At 43.4% G+C, this 18,966-nt stretch overlaps 1 protein-coding gene across 2 annotated transcripts; it reads left to right on the forward strand.

Moving 5' to 3' along the window:
- Positions 1-12,534: 12,534 nt before the first annotated feature.
- Positions 12,535-18,713, forward strand: LOC133887148 (type I inositol polyphosphate 5-phosphatase 10-like). 2 transcript variants are annotated; one of them, XM_062327090.1, is made up of 12 exons: positions 12,535-13,082; positions 13,872-13,951; positions 14,850-14,967; positions 15,047-15,128; positions 15,383-15,463; positions 15,619-15,691; positions 15,848-15,952; positions 16,433-17,096; positions 17,196-17,389; positions 17,475-17,583; positions 17,672-17,817; positions 17,985-18,713. In XM_062327090.1, the coding sequence occupies exons 3-12, from the start codon at positions 14,938-14,940 to the stop codon at positions 18,178-18,180; spliced, it is 1,680 nt and encodes a 559-aa protein (XP_062183074.1). In that variant the 5' UTR covers positions 12,535-13,082; positions 13,872-13,951; positions 14,850-14,937; the 3' UTR covers positions 18,181-18,713. The 2 variants fall into 2 exon arrangements, with proteins under 2 accessions (XP_062183074.1, XP_062183073.1); XM_062327089.1 differs by lacking the exon at positions 13,872-13,951.
- Positions 18,714-18,966: the final 253 nt, after the last annotated feature.

An 18,966-nucleotide genomic window follows, 5' to 3' on the forward strand; every position in this document is an offset into this window, starting at 1 on the left:
GAAATTTCATCTATTCTGCTATAATCACTAGTAACATATGGAGCCGAATTAGATGCATTAGATGTTGCATATGGTGCTGAAAAAGCATAGGATGTACCCTCCATTCTAGTAACATGCATTGTAACATATAATGATTTAATATAATTAGCCAAATAATTGACATTATTGCGGCCATACATCACACTCGTTAACATAACTTGTTGTATAAGCATAGACGAGGAAACCATTGCCGATGAATTAAAAGGTACAACTAAAATTATTGTAATAATTGGCCAAATCTATTATCTCAACTCAATCATAATGATTGTTCATCGACACGCTAGTTTATGACATACTAGGTGATGCAAATAATGCTAATGAATTACAAGGTACAAATTCTTATTGCATGCTGCTAATATTATTAAAATTTGAAGCATTATCTAACATGGGATATATGTCATTACTAGCTACCATATTCTCCTTCACAATACTTACATGATTAGAGAACATAAGCATATCATCATAATCAGACTTATTTAATGTACTTAAAAATTACATTTCAGACTTAACAGATGATATAATAATATTGTTATGATTGATCTTAAGTTCATACTGCATCATGGTTGGAGAAATCGATTCCTCCAGCCAAGAAGGCTTCTGACAGCAGCAGAACACAGCAATACACAACTTGTATTCCCACGGCAGCACGTGGACCCTCGTGCAACTGTGCGATGTGAGATATCATGATTAAGTTTCTTCAATAAATAATTTTCTTCCCAGACGCGCGATCAGATTGCAGTGATCGGGCCTCAGGAACCGAGATGACCAAATGCACAGCACCGAACAAGCCAGAGCTCTCTAATGATTTTTGTACTTGGGCTGGCTTCCTCCTGTCACGGTCACGGGCCCAGGAAAGGTTTTTCCTTACGTGACGACCGCTAGCAGGACGATCGGGATCCCAGGGATGCCAATAAGTACCTGATCCTTCGTAGAAATTTTTTTTATTAAGGAATAAGAATGGAGAGATTTTATTTCCCAAAAACTCATATGGAGATGGAGATGGGAAGACGCTCTTCGTCTCCGCTCCCTGCTATATACTTGATATTACATATATACACGTTTTTCTTAGTATATAAATGTACAAACATTACATTACGTAGAGCAAATAATAAATTACTCTTATTCTTTTTTGTTTCTACGATATTTAATCAATCTTGTATTAATTACCATTATATGTATCAATAAATTACTTATTTATATAACGTACACATTGTTAATATATAAAAATAATCAAATATCATTCAATTTTACATTCTCATTGGAGACCCGATCCCCGCACAATTCTCCGCGGGAATGAGGATGGGAGAAATCTTCCCCCAATAACTAAATGGGGATAGAGATGGAAAAGCATTCCCCGACGAGGATCGACCCCGTTGCCATCCCTAATCCTCTACAGTTCCTACTGGTAATTACATATAGCTACAGTAGAGTACAGTAGGAGCATTCTACCGCCGTTATTTAGAGATGGATGGATTGGCTGAACTGCTACTACAGCACCTGGATGCTACAGCACAAATCTGTACTACAGGAGAATCAAACGCTGTTGCTACGATAGATTTTAACCCTATATGATTAGGATTTTTAATTTAAATTAAACAAGATATACCGATGTAATTTGGTTTGTCTTTTAATTTCTAAATTTCTTATAATTAACTTATCTTTTCTAGTTGACTACGTGAGCTCTAGTATATCTATCCGAGAGACTTCTTGATTCACCTGTAGTGGGTACTGTTCACCGGTTAGAGTTACTGTTCACCTATTAGAGGCCACTGTTCCCCAAAGTACTGTTCACAGTCGGAGTACCGTGCGGGTGGTCCAGCGCTGTAGTCGAGCCGATTATCTGCATGTGCAGCCTTGAACCACGTAGTTGCCGTCGCTCGCCTGCATGCAACTGCTGATCGTTGCACTTAAACAACTAACGCTAACTACCATAAGCACTCTTCCCGTCTGATCACTTTTTGCTTTAATCAATGTTGATGAACCAATCTAATCAACTATTAACCACCTTGATCAATTAAATAATCACTGAATCTAGTGGATAAGTAACAGCCGAATTAGCAATATCTGAACACATGTCCTATTCGGCTAACAACCAAATCGCTCTTATATTTTATCATGATCTCAATTAAGCATCAACAACACGTCAATTAAAATAAAGGACTAAACTTGGCTAATCATCCATTTTACCAACCGAATTAAATTAACTAGACATAACAATTCGGCTATTATCTGAAGCAAAAATCTACCAAGGCTTATAATATGGCGTGCCAAATTTTATCATCAACACGGACACATGCATGCATATACACACGCAGTCCTTCTGAGTTAGCGCCGGCGAAGCCGGGGTTAGACGCGACGGATGGAGATGGTCCCTTGGCGAAGTGGTGCTAACAAATTAAGCCATTGGACCATTACCGATCCGAGAGGGACGCCCTTATTATTACTCAACTCCACGGCCACAGCTAGCTTGATCTTCTCCAATGCCTAAGCTCTGCTTGCTGATATATGAGTGGAGTACATGCGCTAGAAAAGCTTTAATTTGGACCACCGGTGATCCTGAACATGATTAAGCCATACGTACCATGACATCAGCCCATCTCCAACCGATTTCCTTGGTGGTTCCCGTTTCCTCCAACGTTCTAATGATTTCTCTTCGTGGTTTCCGTCACGAAGAGATTTCCACCTCTATTCCATTCACCCTCGGATTCTCTCTCCTTTCCCTTCACGAATCCCCTCGAATGGAAGCTATTAGAAGTGAGGTGAAAATAAAGAGAATTAAAAAAGAAACGAAATGAAAAGAAATAGTTAGGGATGATCTCAGAGAGAGACCTACCAATAAATGGTGGTGCTACTGCATTAGTCTTACCGATTAAGACCGTTGGATGTCGATCCAACGTCTCCCCGTCATCTTCTTTCTTCATACTTTTTCTCTATTGTACTCTCTCTTTCTTTTCATCTCCGCCGCCATCTTGCTCTCGCCTCGCTCTTCTCTACCCCACCGTCCCCCTCCATCTCTAGTGTCAGCTCCCACCGCGCTAACATGATGGTGCCTCATTGTAAATACCCTATTTTAGCAGTAATTTTTTCTTTCTTTCTTTTGGGTAGCTATCTATTATATCACTCATTCCATTTAAGGATGAATAAGATAGAACATTGAGAACCAAATGCTGGTTCAGTTGGCTTGGTGCGATGGTGTTCTCCTAGCCTGTGCAGGTTCGATCCCTGGGATCGCAACCCGTGCGTCTCGCCAGGGTTTTGCCCAGTAGCGCCTAGGCTAAGCCCAGGTTCGACAAGGGTATACACATGTCCACGTTTAGTGGTACTGTGTGTTCCCATGCATTAGAGATCTCGTGTCTCCTAATCCCTTCTTAGTGTGTATATGAACATGCACGTGTGCGCGCGTGTGGTGTGAGTGTGAAATATGTGGGTAGTATGTGTTCACTTTGTACCCTCTCAAAAAAAAAGTTATAACAAAAAAAGATAGAACATACATCAACCCATTTAGAAGAAAGTCCTTACATGTCATTCTCATATCATACAATGCATGTGAACATGGTTAGGAAGTCCTTTATATTCATGCATTTAGAATACACGCTTGTACATACATACATACATCAGTAGAAAGGAGCATTGTATTGTTTTGAAAAATGTATGTTTTCCCTGTAGAAAATATTTTGCTGTAGGAGGCCAAAAACACCATATCCCAAGCCAGACAAATATTGTAGAAATTTTCCTAAATTCCGTATAGCTGCTAAACTGTGCCTACCATCATTGGGGCACATAATTGCAAGCTATGGCGGTAAGAAATTAAGCACGACAAGATCAAATATGAGACATGATTTTTACATGAAAAACCTTTGCAGGAAAAAATCACAGACGTCAATCGGAGATCTTCACTATATAAGGGATGTGTATAATACAGGTGATTCCAATGAGCGTCACAGCTCTCTTTACAGCTTACAAGATATATTTATAGAGGTGGACACATACGACTCGAGTCTAATACGGACTGTTTTGGAACATTGGCTGAAGACGTCCCTTGTATGGCGCAACAAGAATTCGGATCACAATCCAACAATGACATTTCAAGAAAAACCAAAAAAAATACTATTTATTGAATTTTGTTCTCAACTTTAGTTAAAAAAACTCCAAAATTCCATCAAGCTTAGGAAAGCCCTCTTAAGCATGTTAAGTGACCTATTTGGGGCTATGGATCATGAACCTAAGACATAGCGCTAGTTCCTTAAGGTGTACCGCTAGTTCCTTAAGGTGTACCTTAAGTGGACAATTTCTTATTGAATCTATCAATTTGATATTTTCAAGCATCGAAACTGCCATAGGAGTATTAGACTTTGTCTGATGTCTAGCACTCCTTCGGCTTTGCTAACTCAGGCAAGTTCTAACCCTTGATCATGCTGTGCAACTAATTTCAAAGAGACGCTTGAACTTATTTATATGCTATCACCACCATGATAAAACCATTCTTTGCAAGAAAATGGAGCTTGCATTAGTTGAATCTGACTAAGAGCTATAGAATGTGAGATCTTCGGATCTATAATGAGTACTAGTAAGACAATGCTTGCCCTATCTATCCTAAATGTCTCACTAGTGACTCCTTGTTTGCATATTAAATAATCAACCTTGTGTTAAGGCATGCAAGCACCGTAATTAATCACAAACCTAATTGAGTTAGGCTTAATCGAGTATCATCCGTTGGTACTATCTCCATGAGACTAGCTTCATGGTGGGGCTCCATGTGGAGTTATAATTATATTGCCGCTTAATAAATATATGTGGGCTATTGCGGGCTATTTTACAGATTGGTGGTCAGTGGACTTAGCGCCCTATGTCTCTAAGGGACGAGAGACCGATCTACCTTGGTCTTGGCTCTACCGGTCTAGTCCGGGAGACGACAACAACAATGTTGAGAACGGTTCTGTTAGCTTTGATCATGTTAGGCATATCTTGGAATGTGACACATAGAGATCAATTGTTGTTTTGTAGATACAATAATACACCTTTAGCCAGAGTCTAAAATGTGATTGTCACTTCCTGCTTTTGGGTTAAGAACCTAGGTTTGCGGCAGGAAAGGAAACCACCATATGATTCTACCATGTGGTGCCTTATTCAGTAGAGTTTTAGAGTTAAAACTTGACTCTCTCCTATTAACACTCTTTTGGAAATCCGCATTCATATTATGTCTTGGATGATCTTGGAAATTTAGTGGGAACACTAAGAACCTGTTTGATAGGACTCTAGATTCTGATTCACTCGGGAAATGATTCTGATTCACCTGAAAACATTTCTCTAATGAATCAGAGTCAACTGTGAAATCGTTTGGCTGTCTGACTGGATTCTGATTTCTGAAAGAGAGGATGACAGCTGAATTGACCATTATACCCCTGTCTGTGTGTGCTAACTCTTACATGAAACATGTGTTGGCTTGTATATTGTACTTACTATTTTGTTTTAATTTGGCACTCGCAGCCAACATGTCCTACACACAAAATTGGGCACAAAATGTACTGACAACATCCAAGCAACCACCACCTAAAGAGAGTGGGACTTCGAATCACCTGATGTGATGCAGGCCCTAAACAACAGATATCCCAGAAACACTATGATGTGCTTATTACATGGACGGCAGCAACTTCAGAGTGAATTCATTTTAGGTTCTTGTTGAACCAGTCTATCATGTCCGCCAGGGCCTCCTCAACACTCTTCACGGCAGCTGCAGCATCGTGACTGTATCTCACGCTCCATCCATGCGCGACACCAGGGAAAATCTTGACAAAGTGAGCAACCTGTACACCAGAAGAGACAAAAATATTTTAAGATCAAAAGCTACATAGAAAGGATAACAGCGGTGAAAAGCTCCAGACTTCGAACAATGAGGTCTGAGCTATAAAAACAAAGTGCAAATGTAGGGCTTCATAAGGTAAAAGATTGATTTCCCTGCATAAATGCTCAATAGTCTATAGTTCCACATCCTTTCAGTTTGTTAGCTTCCTGTTGCTGCACGATCAGCTCTTGTAATCGGCTATATATTGTACATTGCATCAATGTAAAATCAGTGAGTTCAATCACACACTCTTTCAAAAAGATATGCTTATTCTCACTCTCTTCATTTGAACCATTAGAGGCACGAGGATCAGCAGGTACGGCACCCGATGAAGCATCCCAATGGTCCTCACAGTATTCCTAAGGTCTTCAAACATTATATTTAAAAGATCCACATTTTGAACTTGCTACTCCTTTAATATCCTATAAATAAATAAATGTTAGCCAATGATGAGTGAAAGTTGTACAATAATTTTTAAGCAACAAATGGTTACTTTACCTTTTTTAGCTTCTTCCATCTCTCATCAGAAGCAGTAACAGTACCCTTCGCTTCATCCCAACCTAAACCGGTTTGTTTCAATAATTCCTTCCCTGCGCCATATTCTCGCTTCAACTTATCCCATTTATTTTTAAATTTGAGCTTTGGGTAAAGTAGCCCAGTCTTCTCTTGGAATTTGGCAATCACAATGTCATAACCCACTTTATTGAGATGTGTACCTGAACGATTCCCTTTCTGAACTTGTTCAGCAAATATCTCACAAACAATTTCAGTTTTCTCATCCGGCCATTTGGCATTACCAGTCATCTGTATTATTCTGCATCAGTTCTAACCCTAAACATTGCATCGAATAGGAAAAAAAGATAACCTTACATAGAAAGCACATGAATATAGTTCTACCGCACCAAACATGGTGTTATTGCAGAATCATCGTCGTCGTCACATAAACAGAACAAGAGCTATCATCTCAACAGACATTTCTTCCAAGAAACAAAAAGAATTGAAAAATCAACAAAGAATTTACTTGTAGCTACCAAAAAGGAAAAAAAATCCTACACACATCGGTTCTTGCAGCAGGCAGTCAAGCAGCAGTAGCAAGTAGCAGCAACAGGCACGCAGGCAGCATAAGCAAGCAGCAGCAGCAAGCAGGCAGGCGGCAGCAACTGCAGCAGCAGGTAGGCGGCGGCAACAGAAGAACTGATTAAAGTACTACCACTCACAAACTTACTTGATATATAGATGGGCTAAGATAGATTTAGAATCTAGATTTATGGAAGACGAAGAAAAAAACCTCACAAGTGGTTGAAGATCTAATTGGTGGAGAAATCTAGTACAATATCTTAAACACAGGATAGGTAAGATGGGTGGATATCTTGACCATCCTTTTAAGGCCTGGAGCTTGGATTTTTCAGAACCTTGGTTTTCTACTTAATGATATTTTTTAAAGTTACCTTAAGTAAAAAAAATATCACATGTCCTGGACGAGCAAGATGATGATTGTCTCCTGTTATGATACTCTCTGATGTGTTTATGCTCTAATGAGTTCACTTACTTAAGGTATGGACTGTAGACTAATGTCGTTCAAGAGGAGGAGCAACTGAGACAATCATCATCTTGCTCGTCCAGGTACGGTGGTGCGGGCCGGTGCATGCTCAAACTGCGGCCATGTCATCGATTGGAGCAGGGGGAGGGGAAGGGGTTGACCAGCTGGAGGAATCGAGAACAAGGTGACGCCGAAGACAATCCACCTAGGCATGCCATTTCGGCGCTCGGTGGGGTTCGAGAGATTTTGTATATGGATGACACATTTAGCAAGTTTATTGCTATTTAAGAGTTTGATCTTGGATGACATCTGGAGACAAGTTTAATACTGCCAAGCAGTGTAGTGCATATATGCATGTATAGTTCAGCAGCAGCGATTTGGTGGCAAACTAGTGTGAATAATCCTGAGCACGCATGCGTCGCAAGCAACAGAAGCACTCACTCGACTGAACAACTCAGCGTGCGTGTGTCGATCTGTCTGCAGCCTTTGTATTGCATCCAGCTTGGATTCCTGCGTGCTACAGTACTAGCTTTTAAATCTTAATCGTGTACACTGCACCGATCGATCGGCGTAGCTCGATACTGATTAATTCTGCGACAAAGTCAGACAATTACATCCGCATGCAGCTTTTAATCAACTTGTAACACAAACGTATGGTATGCCCTTTCCTGTTCTGCTCTGCTCTGCTCAGAATGGGTGAGCTCGTGTATACTCCCGTTGTACATTTTTTCGATAAAGAAAACTTTCTTGGATGTTATCGTTACATCTTATATCAAGTGATACAAATATATAGTAGTTCACTACTGACTCACTATAGTAGCTAAAATCAAAATATAGCTACAAGATAATGTATAATTAGATGTCGGAGCTAGATGTAGAATCAAAATATTTTGGTTGCCTCAGCAGCGATAGCAGCAGCCTTTGTTATAAGAGAAAGCAAGACTTTCTTATGCTTGTTTGTTTTTTATTATGATTCTAACAATTCAGATTTTGATTCTCACAATCCAAAATCTAGATTGTTAGAATCTGAATTTTGCAATATAAAACAAACCACACTAAATTATTAAAATCTCTTCTCTCCTCCGCTTGCCATCTTTTGTGGCCGAGACCACCATTGCTACTCGCCTCTGCTCCCCACCAGTGTCACCCCAAAATCCGGCACCCCGTCATCGTGCTTTCTGCGCACAGCCGGGCCCGACTGCCCAGCCTTCCAAGACGTCGCCCTCCGCCTGCCGCGGGCCCATCCAGCTTCCTGTGCGCCATCGTCCGCCTCTCACCCGACTCTCTGCTTATCGTCACTGCTCTGCAACCAGCCTCCCGCGCGCCACCGGGGTCAGCGGGAGCATGGGCGACGGCGAGCTCGGGCCAGTGGGGAACTCGGGCTGACGGGAGCTCGTGCCGGCAGGGAGTCTGGCCGGTGGGGAACTCCGGCCGACGGGAGCTCATGCTGGCAAGGAGCTCAGGTGGCGAGAGCATGGGCCGACAGGAGAGAGCGCTGGAGAAAAAAATACGAAAAATTATGTTTGTAATGGCAATGATAAGTAAATATGTGTGGTAATCCATAATCCACAATCCAGAAGCAGTCTTTCCCTGTATTATGGATTATGGCATAATCTGCTTTCAAATTATGAAATCTGAATTGTAAAATTGACTTGTTTGTTTTCGATTCTGATTTTAAAATTAGAATCTAAAATCATAATAAAAAACAAATAAACATGGCGTCCAAGCAAGGTGAAGCAGGAAGAAATGGACAGATTTAAGTGGACTTGCAACAAGACGATTTGATTTCAACCTGTGGGCTCGTTGGGCTTATATGTACACATCTGTAGGCTGTCGGTCCAACTCTGCGGTTGGACTGGGTGCGATATCGACATGCCTGAAAGCCTATTTACATACACACACCAGACTGGCCCAATCTGGTTTTTCTTTTTTCTTTCTGAGAAAGGCATTGCAGTATGCATCCTTGACTGCCTCCTCACTACTGATTGGTGTGCTATTAGTCAAAGCCATGTTTTCCCCTCTTCTGGCGATGCCATGTTTCATGCACGCCTGCCTTGTGCCTTCTGCTTATTATTACCACTAAGAAATTGTCTGCCTAACAACTAAGCCAGGCATTATTTGTGATTTTAAAAGAAAAGACGATTGTGGGATATGTAGCATGAGCATGAACATGGCCCAGCCTCCACGTATTTGGGAGTATACGCAGCATGCCTGCATGCATGTGCAGTGATCTCAAACAGTAAGCAGTTATCACATTCGGTTTTAAAGAAAATAAATCAGATGTATTCCACATGTATGTCAGGATCAAATTTTTTATACATGTAACGACATCATTAATGATAACATAAACTGTGTCTTTAATAATGAAAACATTTCTTACAAAAGAACCCGAAGGTCTGAAAGAAAATACTAAGAGATCTTCAAACGGCAGCAGAACTCCCATCCATCCACAAGCGTTGTCCGGAGGAAAAACACCAGCCTAGGATATGGCCTTCAAACGACGCCTTCCTCCTTCTAGAATTCAGCACCATCGTCCGGAAAGTCTTCGAAAGCTTCACCTTCTGAGCAGCATCCGGAAGTTTGGGAGAAGGCAAGCATGAGTACACAGAGTACTCAGCAAGTGGGGGAAAAGTATGACATGCAAGCTATTGACAAGGAAAAGCTTGACTTAGGGATTACTGCGACTATGCCCAACTAAACAAGACTCAAATAACCTAGCAACCTATTTACTAGATTAAACTCCAACAAATAAAGAACATAGCTCATCGGATTCCATCCGACTAACAGACTCACCAGATGTCCCATATATGGCTACCGACTCATCGGGAGTTCCACCACCCGACTACCCAAACCAACCCTTAGAATTCCCATCTAATCATGAAGAAGTCCAAGCCCACTCGTAACCGCAAGCACGTCTGATCGATCAGTTTTATTACTCTGCAGAGTTTGCACACTTTACCCATGAGTCGTGATTCCCGTTTTGCTTTACACTTCCGGGGTGTAGAGCTGGGGTCTCACTACAAGGCCGTTACAAAGTACCTCCACATCTATAAGCACCTACTAAGGTTTCACCGCTAACAGGGATTCCATCCACTGCAGAGGCCCCCTCTTATGCCACTTAACCGACCATTGGTGCGTACAGAATATGAAGGGCATTAATTACTTAGCCAGGCCGTACCCATATAGGCCTCATGGTTGTGCTATTATGCCGGGTAACAGGCTTCAAAAACCGGTCCTTAGGATCCCACACAAGAACGTACACAATCTCTGCTGTGTAGCTCCACCTCATACTAGCCATCTAGTTGGGATCCCTAGTTCAAGTTACTACAAGATTACCATTCACCAACTACTTGTTCCATAAACATTAGTCAAAATTTCATAAATACTCCAACCCCTGACTGCACTAGCATGACTACCCTTTTCATGTCCCAAGATCCAAAAGAGACTACAAGGAATTGTCACACAAATTCTAGTAAAACCCTATTTATGGGATTTCATATTTAAACAAGCATGCAGCTAAGAAAAATAAAACTATAATGTCCTATAATGGCATCAAAGTGGTCAAGAACACTTGCCTTCAAATGCAGGCTGCTCGAAGTCTTCAAAAGCTTGGTCCTGAACACTGACACTCTGCTCGTCTCCTAAAGCCAAAGCGCATACCAGAAAGCAACAAACAAACAGCTAAGTACAGCACACAAAACATGGGCAAATAACTCTAAAAAGGCTACTAAAGGAAAGTACACGATGTTACGATCTCGGGAGCGCGAAAATCACCTAAATCGGAGCTCGTATGAAAAAGTTATGCTAGTTTTACTCTACAGGGGCTTTTCTGAAAGGTTACAGGGACTAATTTGTGAATACAGAAGGTTCTAGGGGCTTATGTGTAAAGTTTAAGGACCTATCTGCAATTATCCTAAAGTTCAGGGGCCTAAATGCATAAAATAGAACTAGCTAAGGGCATTTTTGTGAAAACAGTAAAGTCTAAGGGTCTATTTGCAAGTTTACCTAATTTCAGAGAATAACTTAATTTATTTTTTACTGATAACCCTATTTATTGCGCAATGCTGACGTCACTGGCTGACTGGGCTCAAGGGCTGACGTGGCTTGCCACGTAGGACAGGAACATCCACGTGGCGCGCTGACGTGGCTCGCCTTGCTGACTGGGTTAAAGCAGACACATGGCGGCTTCTAACTGGCTAGCGAAGGGGTACGGGTAGTTCTAATCTCGGGCGTCCATCTCGGATCGGACGGCTGAGGCTGATCGGGAGGGAAACGAAACCGACGGCGACCGGAGAACGGCGGCGCCGCCTCGGACTTCACCGGATTTTCGCCGGAGACACGCTAACTCACGCTACCAGCCACTAAAACCTACGGCGAGTGGCGGAAAACGGAGAGGGGTGCACGGGGGTTCTCACCGAAGGCTTGTCGACGGCCGGGAAGCTTCTGGCGGTGGTCGGCGACGGAAATAGCGGACGGCGGCGGTCGGAGATTGGCGAATTCGCGACTGCGACGACGGAACGGCGCAATTGGCGGTCGGGACGGTTTCCTGGGAGGCATGTGGTGATAGAGGAGGTGTCAATTGACCGCGGGGAGCTTCGGAAAAGGTTGACGACGGCGAGGGGGCGGCGGTGCTTACCGGCGAACGGCACGAGCTCGGTTTCAGCGGCGGAGAGGCTTCGGCGAGCAGCGAAATGGACTCCACGCACTCCGGCGACGCTGGCGGTGCACTCAAACGCGGAGGGGGAGGCTCGGGTGCGGCGAAGTGCTTGGCGAGCTCGGCGGCGCTGGTGTTCGGGTTCTCGGCGAGGTGAGGCAGAGGCAATGGTGGCGCTGCGGGGCTTTATAGGCGAGGGCATGTGCATCTGTTGCGCGGATGTGGGCGCGTGGGGCGGCCATGCCGGCAAAATCGGGTGAGGTGGGTGGCGGTTGCGGGAGTGGGCATGCGGCGCAGGTGCAGACGCTGGCGCGGCGCGGTGGAGACGAAGGCGCCGACAGGTGGGGCCCGACGGTCAGCGAGAGCGAGGGGAGAGTCAGGCTAAACTGCGCTGTGCTAGCTGGACCGAATCTAGATGGTTGGGCTGGGCCGAACAAAAGAACGGGCGTCACAGCAGTCAAAGTGAATCAAGTCCCGGGGCGTCGGGTGGTGGATTGCCATGCACCAAGGCGAAGAAAGCTGTCGCAGTCAGTCGTTCGACATAGCAAGAGAGGAGCAGCTCTGGCTGGCGAGAAAAATTCACAGGCAGCTGAGCTGAGCAGCAACAAGAAAGACCTCGTCAACAGCACCAGCCACCGCGGCCCACGTCGCGCACTCCCCCTCCATTCCTCCTCGTCAACCTCCCCGGCAGGCAGGCAAAGGCAAGGCCGTCACGAACCACGATGTCGATGCATGACATCGAGCCGGCAGCAGTTTCCAAACCACCATCGCGTTTTATTTAAATACAGTACGCTCCTTTCTTATTTTACTGCCTAATTGCATTGTTGCCCTTCCAAACGGAACGGCCGCTTCTTCCTAGTTCGAGGGACGCACGCATCTCTCCGGTCTCCATCCAGGCGAGGCGAGGCCCCATCCAAGTTGCAGGATCGGAGGAGATCGGTGAAAGGAAATCGAATCAACAGGGACTATCGGCCTAGCTGCAGCTTCCTTTCTGCTTCTTCGTTGTGGTATGAACTCGATGAAACGACTTCTTTCGTTCTCTTGTTCCGTGCCTTAGCTTTCCTCCTCGTTTTTCCTTGATTTGGTTTCATTTGAATATCTACTGGAGTTCATTTCATCCTGTTGACATGTCTTGAGTTTTATTCTTCTTAGCTTTTCCTTTTTGTTTCATGGAGCCTACCATGCTTTGAATGCAGAAACTGTCTAGTTACATCTTTAAGGTTTTTGGCTCCTAAAAAATGACCTTCAGAAAAATGTTTTGACCTTTTCAAATAAAACAATTGATGCTTTATTAGCTCTACGTTGTGTCGTTTCTCGCTTTTTTCAACTTACCATGCTCTGAAGTTTCCAATGAAATTCTTGGGCCCTTCACTAATACGTTTCTAAATAAGAAAAAAAGACAATATAATGAGATAATACTGGTTTGGTCAATCTTTCTTGGAGCCTCAGCGTCTGTTTTTGGATCTTTCCAAAGCCAAAACGGCTGCCTTAAAGAACCAATGTGGTCTTGGTCTTCTCCCTTCTAGGTTTCCGTGTGCGATTGGTTAAACATGCCTACTACTTTATTGCGAATGAAAGTATGTTCAGCTTTGGTTGGTTCCTGTTGTCTGCATCTGATACGGTTTTGGAGATTCTCTGTAGTCAGTATTCTAGCTTTCTGTTTCAAAAACTTTCATCTGTTTTCTTCCGGTGGTTCCTAGAGTAACCACTACCCTTATTTGGATGTTTCCAAACAGCCTTTGTTTATATAGGTTAGATTATTCAGTTCTTGACAACTTTTCCTTCTTTATTTGAAGACAGCTTGTCAAACTCCAATTTTTGTGAAGCGTCTTTGGTTTCCCTTCCTCCATTCATCTGTTTTTCATGCTTCACAAAGGTAAAGCTGCTCCCAAGGGCAAAAGATCTCCACTTTGCCTTTATGCCATGACAAAGTGATATTTTTTTCTTGGCTTCCTTCTTCTTACGTTCCATTGGTGATTCTTTTTTAAAAAAATTCATTGATTGATAGTATCGCAAACCAAATAATTAGTATATAGGTTAGTAGAATATGCCTATTCTGTGCGAGCAAATGCGATTTCGTCCTATTGTCTTGTCCATCTGTCCACTGTTTTGAGGAGGTTTTCTGTGGTTTGTTTCATTTTCTTCAGTAAGTTAAATAATGTGTTTAAATTTTTTATTTCTTAATGACATGGCCACGGCAGCTACTATTCATACCTGTTTTGGTCAACTACTACTATTCCATTGGATCGGATCACCACTAAATTTTTGGTGGGAAATGATTGTCATGTAGATTGTTCGTCATCGTCTTCGCCACATTCTTGATAAAACAAAACCTCGTTTAGTGCTTTCTCTATAGATTTTTAAAGATTGTTACGCTGTACTTTATGACGATGAAATTTCTTTTGTGCCGATGTTTCTTGGTTCTTTCTCGTTCTTTTGTTGTTTGCTCAGTTGAACTTTTCACTTTGTTCATCTATCTTGGGAGGTCTTGCAGAAAATAAAAGCTATTCTGTTTGGTGATCTGATGAAATTGTTTTGACCAGTTCGGTTCATACTACTATATAAACAATATTTCTAAATGAGCTATTGGTGCCTTTTCACTTTCTCGTTGTGGCTTTGAATTGCTTTTGGCATAAGTCTTTGTCCAAAAGAACAAGTCTCCCATCCCTATGACTACATTTGATTTGCTATTTTGATCACTAGATTATTCTACACAGTTTCGTGGAACATGAAAACTTCTACCTACCTGACTTGCTCTGAAAAAACTTTTGCAGGCCTTCGATTAGCTCTGTTCATTTCTTAATGATTGCTCGGTTTCATAATCTGTTCATTTGATGCTGGAAGCAGAAGCTGAGTGCAGAAATGGACCAGAAAACCAGCAGAAGGAAGAAGGTACATCTTATCTCCTCCTTAACCAAGTTTCATCATTTGAGATAAGCACTAGTCAGTTTATCTACTCTCTCCTTTTCAGTTTCTCTTCCGAAAAGTTCTTGGTACAAAAGATGGGAATTCCTCGCCAAGACGTAGTACAGAGTACTCCAACAACTCTACAGGTTGGTTCTTGAGTTTACAGCATCCTTTTTAACAGGAAAGCAACCATGTTTCTCTCTTCAGTAATCCATGACGATAAGAAGAATCCATTCCCTTGTGAGCCTTGGGAAGTTGAAGCTTGATGCATGCTAGTTTAGGGCATGGCCATGATTGCTACCTTCAAATTCAAAAGTAGACGCATACTAGTTTTCACATGTTATAAAAAATTACTGTATTTGAATTTATTCAAACTCAATCATTATTGTTGGTGTTTCAGTTGATTTGAAAGAGTCTCCAGCGCGGTCACCAGTGGCTTCCCCGTCAGCATCATCCTCATCCTTGTTCAAAAGTCTTTCAGGTATCTTTCGATTTCATCTAGCTACATTACTTCTAATCTTCAACATCCAACCATTAATTAATTTTAAATTTCCATGTATTATCTTAACTCTTTTGATCTTGAATTATAAGCATGGTTTTCCTTTCCCTTTTCTAATTTCATCTTGTTCCAAACAGAAAGTAGAAGTCTAAAGTTCAGCGGTTTCAGTTCTCCTGCAACAACCAGTAGTACCCATATCGAGGCTTTCAGGTGAGCGTACTCGTCAGTAAAATCACTAATTTTCCAAATCTCTTACTCCCTTTTTTATACGAGATCCAAATCAATACTGCATTCCATTTCACAAATAACCTATTTTTATTAGCTCAAATTTAGATATTTTATCTATTCTTGCTCTGCATTTCATAGGGTATTTGCAGCCACATGGAACGTAGCTGGAAAAACCCCAGACATGGGTCTGAATCTGAATGATTTCCTGCCTTCTGATGACTACTCAGACATTTATGTGCTAGGGTATGCAGTATGCACATCTTTAAACATCACAAAATAGCATAAATGCATAATGTTTAGTTCTATCAGATGGAGATTTCATTGTCATTTTCGTAATCACAACTATAAACATCACAGCATCTGATACGCTTCTTTTGGGCTTAAATCGTTGTCATTTTCATCCCCTGCACCAGAAGAGATTTCAGAACATTTATTGCTCTTGAGCTGCCTATCATGAAAACCAATGACAACTTTTTTCTTGTTGTGTTCTTGCAAATCTAAGGTCCTACTCTACTGACAACCATCTTGCAACTAACGCTGTCAGTTGTCAACTCATTAAGCTACTTTAGCCCTGCAAAATCAAATACCATTTTAAATTGATCAACATACTAATTAAACAAATGAGAAAATTGAAACTTGTAATCCATGCACGTATTACCATTGATCTCGTTATTACTTTGAAGAAGTAACTTGGTAGGCATTTCCCGCCATTTCGGACTGCAGATTCCAAGAGGTTGTCCCCCTCAACGCCGGCAATGTCCTGGTGATCGAGGACAACGAGCCGGCGGCGAGATGGCTCTCCCTCATCAACCAGGCGCTGAATCGGCCATCAACATTGTCAGACGCTTATGCCTCTGCCATTCCTGAAGCTACGGCGAGCTGCTCGTTCAGCCGATCCGTAGACACGGCGGCCTCCGCATCCCCGGTGTCCGCTCTCGCCACGCCCAGCTCCAGCCCCCTCGATCCGTCGCTGTTCCACAAGCCCTCCCGCAGAGACAGAGAAGTCCGCCGCACCGCCATCACCCGCGGGCGCCGGCTCAAGTCGTGCACCTGCCCGTCAGAGCGGCCCCGGAGGCCGTCGTTCCGGGCGCCGTGCCTGATGGGCTGCGGCACCAAGAACGCGCAGGCATTCGAGGGCGACACGACGACGTCGGACGAGGAGGAGGACGTCGTCGTCGTGGACGAGGTCAGAAGCAGCAGCTTCGCGGTGTCCGACGTGAAGAGCCCTGTGGCGGCGAGCCGGCGCGAGAGGTACTGCCTGGTGGCGTGCAAGCAGATGGTGGGGCTGTTCGCGACGGTGTGGGTGAGGCGGGAGCTGGTGCAGCACGTCGGTCATGTCAGGTTCTCCTGCGTCGGCCGCGGCATCATGGGCTACCTCGGCAACAAGGTCAGCAAGCAAAATCCAGTGCGGTGCAGCTCAACTATCTGAAACGCCATACCATTGTCATGTCGTCGTCAAGATCAAATGCCATGCGTTTGCTTGCAGGGGTGCATCTCGGTGAGCATGTCGCTGCACCAGACGAGCCTGTGCTTCGTGTGCAGCCACCTGGCGTCCGGGGAGAAGGAAGGCGACGAGCTCAGGAGGAACTCCGACGTCGTCGAGATCCTCAAGAACACGCAGTTCCGCCGGCTCTGCAAGAGGTCCGGACGCAGGATTCCCGAGAGAATCCTCGACCACGAGTAAGTTCTGAACTTGTGATGTACTACGCTCCCTGGGTGGGTTTCATATATGGTGTCAGAAATGTGAAATGAATAATGGCTGCAGCCGTGTGATCTGGTTGGGCGATCTGAATTACCGGATCGCTCTGAGCTACTCGGAGGCCAAGAAGCTCGTCGAGGCCAACGACTGGAGCTCTCTCTTGGAGAAGGATCAGGTAACTAAGCAGTTAACCATCACTCCATCCATGGTACTGTATTTTGTCTGCAACTGCTTGTGTTCATTTGGCATCCTGAACTGAACAGCTCAAGACTGAAAGAGAGAGTGGAGTTTTCAGAGGGTGGAACGAGGGCAACATCTTCTTTGCTCCCACATACAAGTACTCATGGAATTCCGACAGTTATGCGGGGGAGGACGCGACATCGAAGAAGAAGAGAAGAACACCTGCATGGTAAGGAGCTCTCACCATACATCCTGCATGCCAAATGCAATGATCATGTGATTTCAGAACGTGCATGCCTGCAGTTGGGTCAGTTTCAGTAGTCAGTACACAGCGTTTCTGAACTTTGTAGGGGTACTGAAATGTTCAGTGCTGGATCAACCAAAAATATTTTGCAGGTGTGACAGGATCCTCTGGCATGGAGAAGGTATAGTTCAGCTGTCCTACATCCGTGGGGAGTCGAAATTCTCAGACCACCGTCCCGTTTGCGGTGTGTTCATCGTCGAAGTTGCAGTTCTCGACAACAAAATGATCAAGGCTGCATCAGGCCTCAACATGAAAGTTGGGGCGGAAGAACTATTTACCCCCAAGTAGCAGATAGTAGCACAGGGTATGCAGCATTTGCAGAATCTCGTATGCATAGTTTACATACAGCACAGATATGCTCATCCCAGGTATTTGCTGCACTAACTTCAACATTGTGCACACTGATGAGATTAGGAGATATGCATGCGAGGCAATCGGAAGCATGTCCTCAAGTGATATTGGCTAGGTGTTGTTGACCATATGTTGGTGAGTAGAGAGTACTGCAACTCAGTATTCAGTCAGTGCTAACAGCGAAACGCTCAAAATTGTTGCTTCTATGTTCTCTTCCATTCTGCATTTGGGTTGGAAGCCGAAGGGCTCCCAAGACCATATGAAACTTTGATTCTATGATTATTTTGATAAGTTGGGTGGCAGGGCTGAGGAGGTTAGTAGCACAGTGTTAACTGGTTCAGTTCTTCAAAATCTGCAGACATGAATCATTGTACTCTGTACAGACATGACTGTCGACTTGTAAATCTATAAAAACATGAAAGGCTCTCATTTGGGACCAGATAATTAAATGATTATTTTTTGTGTTAAAATATCGGTATCAACTCAAGAACACAACAGACGTAACTTCAGAGAACACAAAAAAGCGACAAGCCTTTTAAAGGATCTACATAAATAGGCCAAAAATAGTTGAATAAAACATGAAGTATATTATACAGAGTATGAGAGTAGTAATTCATCTGAACACAACTTCAAATCGTCTTATTTCATACCAGATATGGATGAACAAATTTAGGATGAATTGTTCCTCTGAGCAGTCCTCATTCCTTTCTCCCGGCATTCCGT

The sequence above is a fragment of the Phragmites australis genome, chromosome 12, assembly GCF_958298935.1.
Source record: "Phragmites australis chromosome 12, lpPhrAust1.1, whole genome shotgun sequence".
Lineage (NCBI taxonomy): Eukaryota > Viridiplantae > Streptophyta > Magnoliopsida > Poales > Poaceae > Phragmites > Phragmites australis.

What these genes read in the sequence shown, in the direction of transcription:
- LOC133887148 (XM_062327090.1), top strand. Translation starts at nt 14,938, where the DNA reads ATGGACCAGAAAACCAGCAGAAGGAAGAAG. An exon ending in CTTGTTCAAAAGTCTTTCAG is followed by an intron (nt 15,464 to 15,618) that starts GTATCTTTCGAT and finishes TGTTCCAAACAG; the next exon opens with AAAGTAGAAGTCTAAAGTTC. An exon ending in TGGGCTACCTCGGCAACAAG is followed by an intron (nt 17,097 to 17,195) that starts GTCAGCAAGCAA and finishes GTTTGCTTGCAG; the next exon opens with GGGTGCATCTCGGTGAGCAT.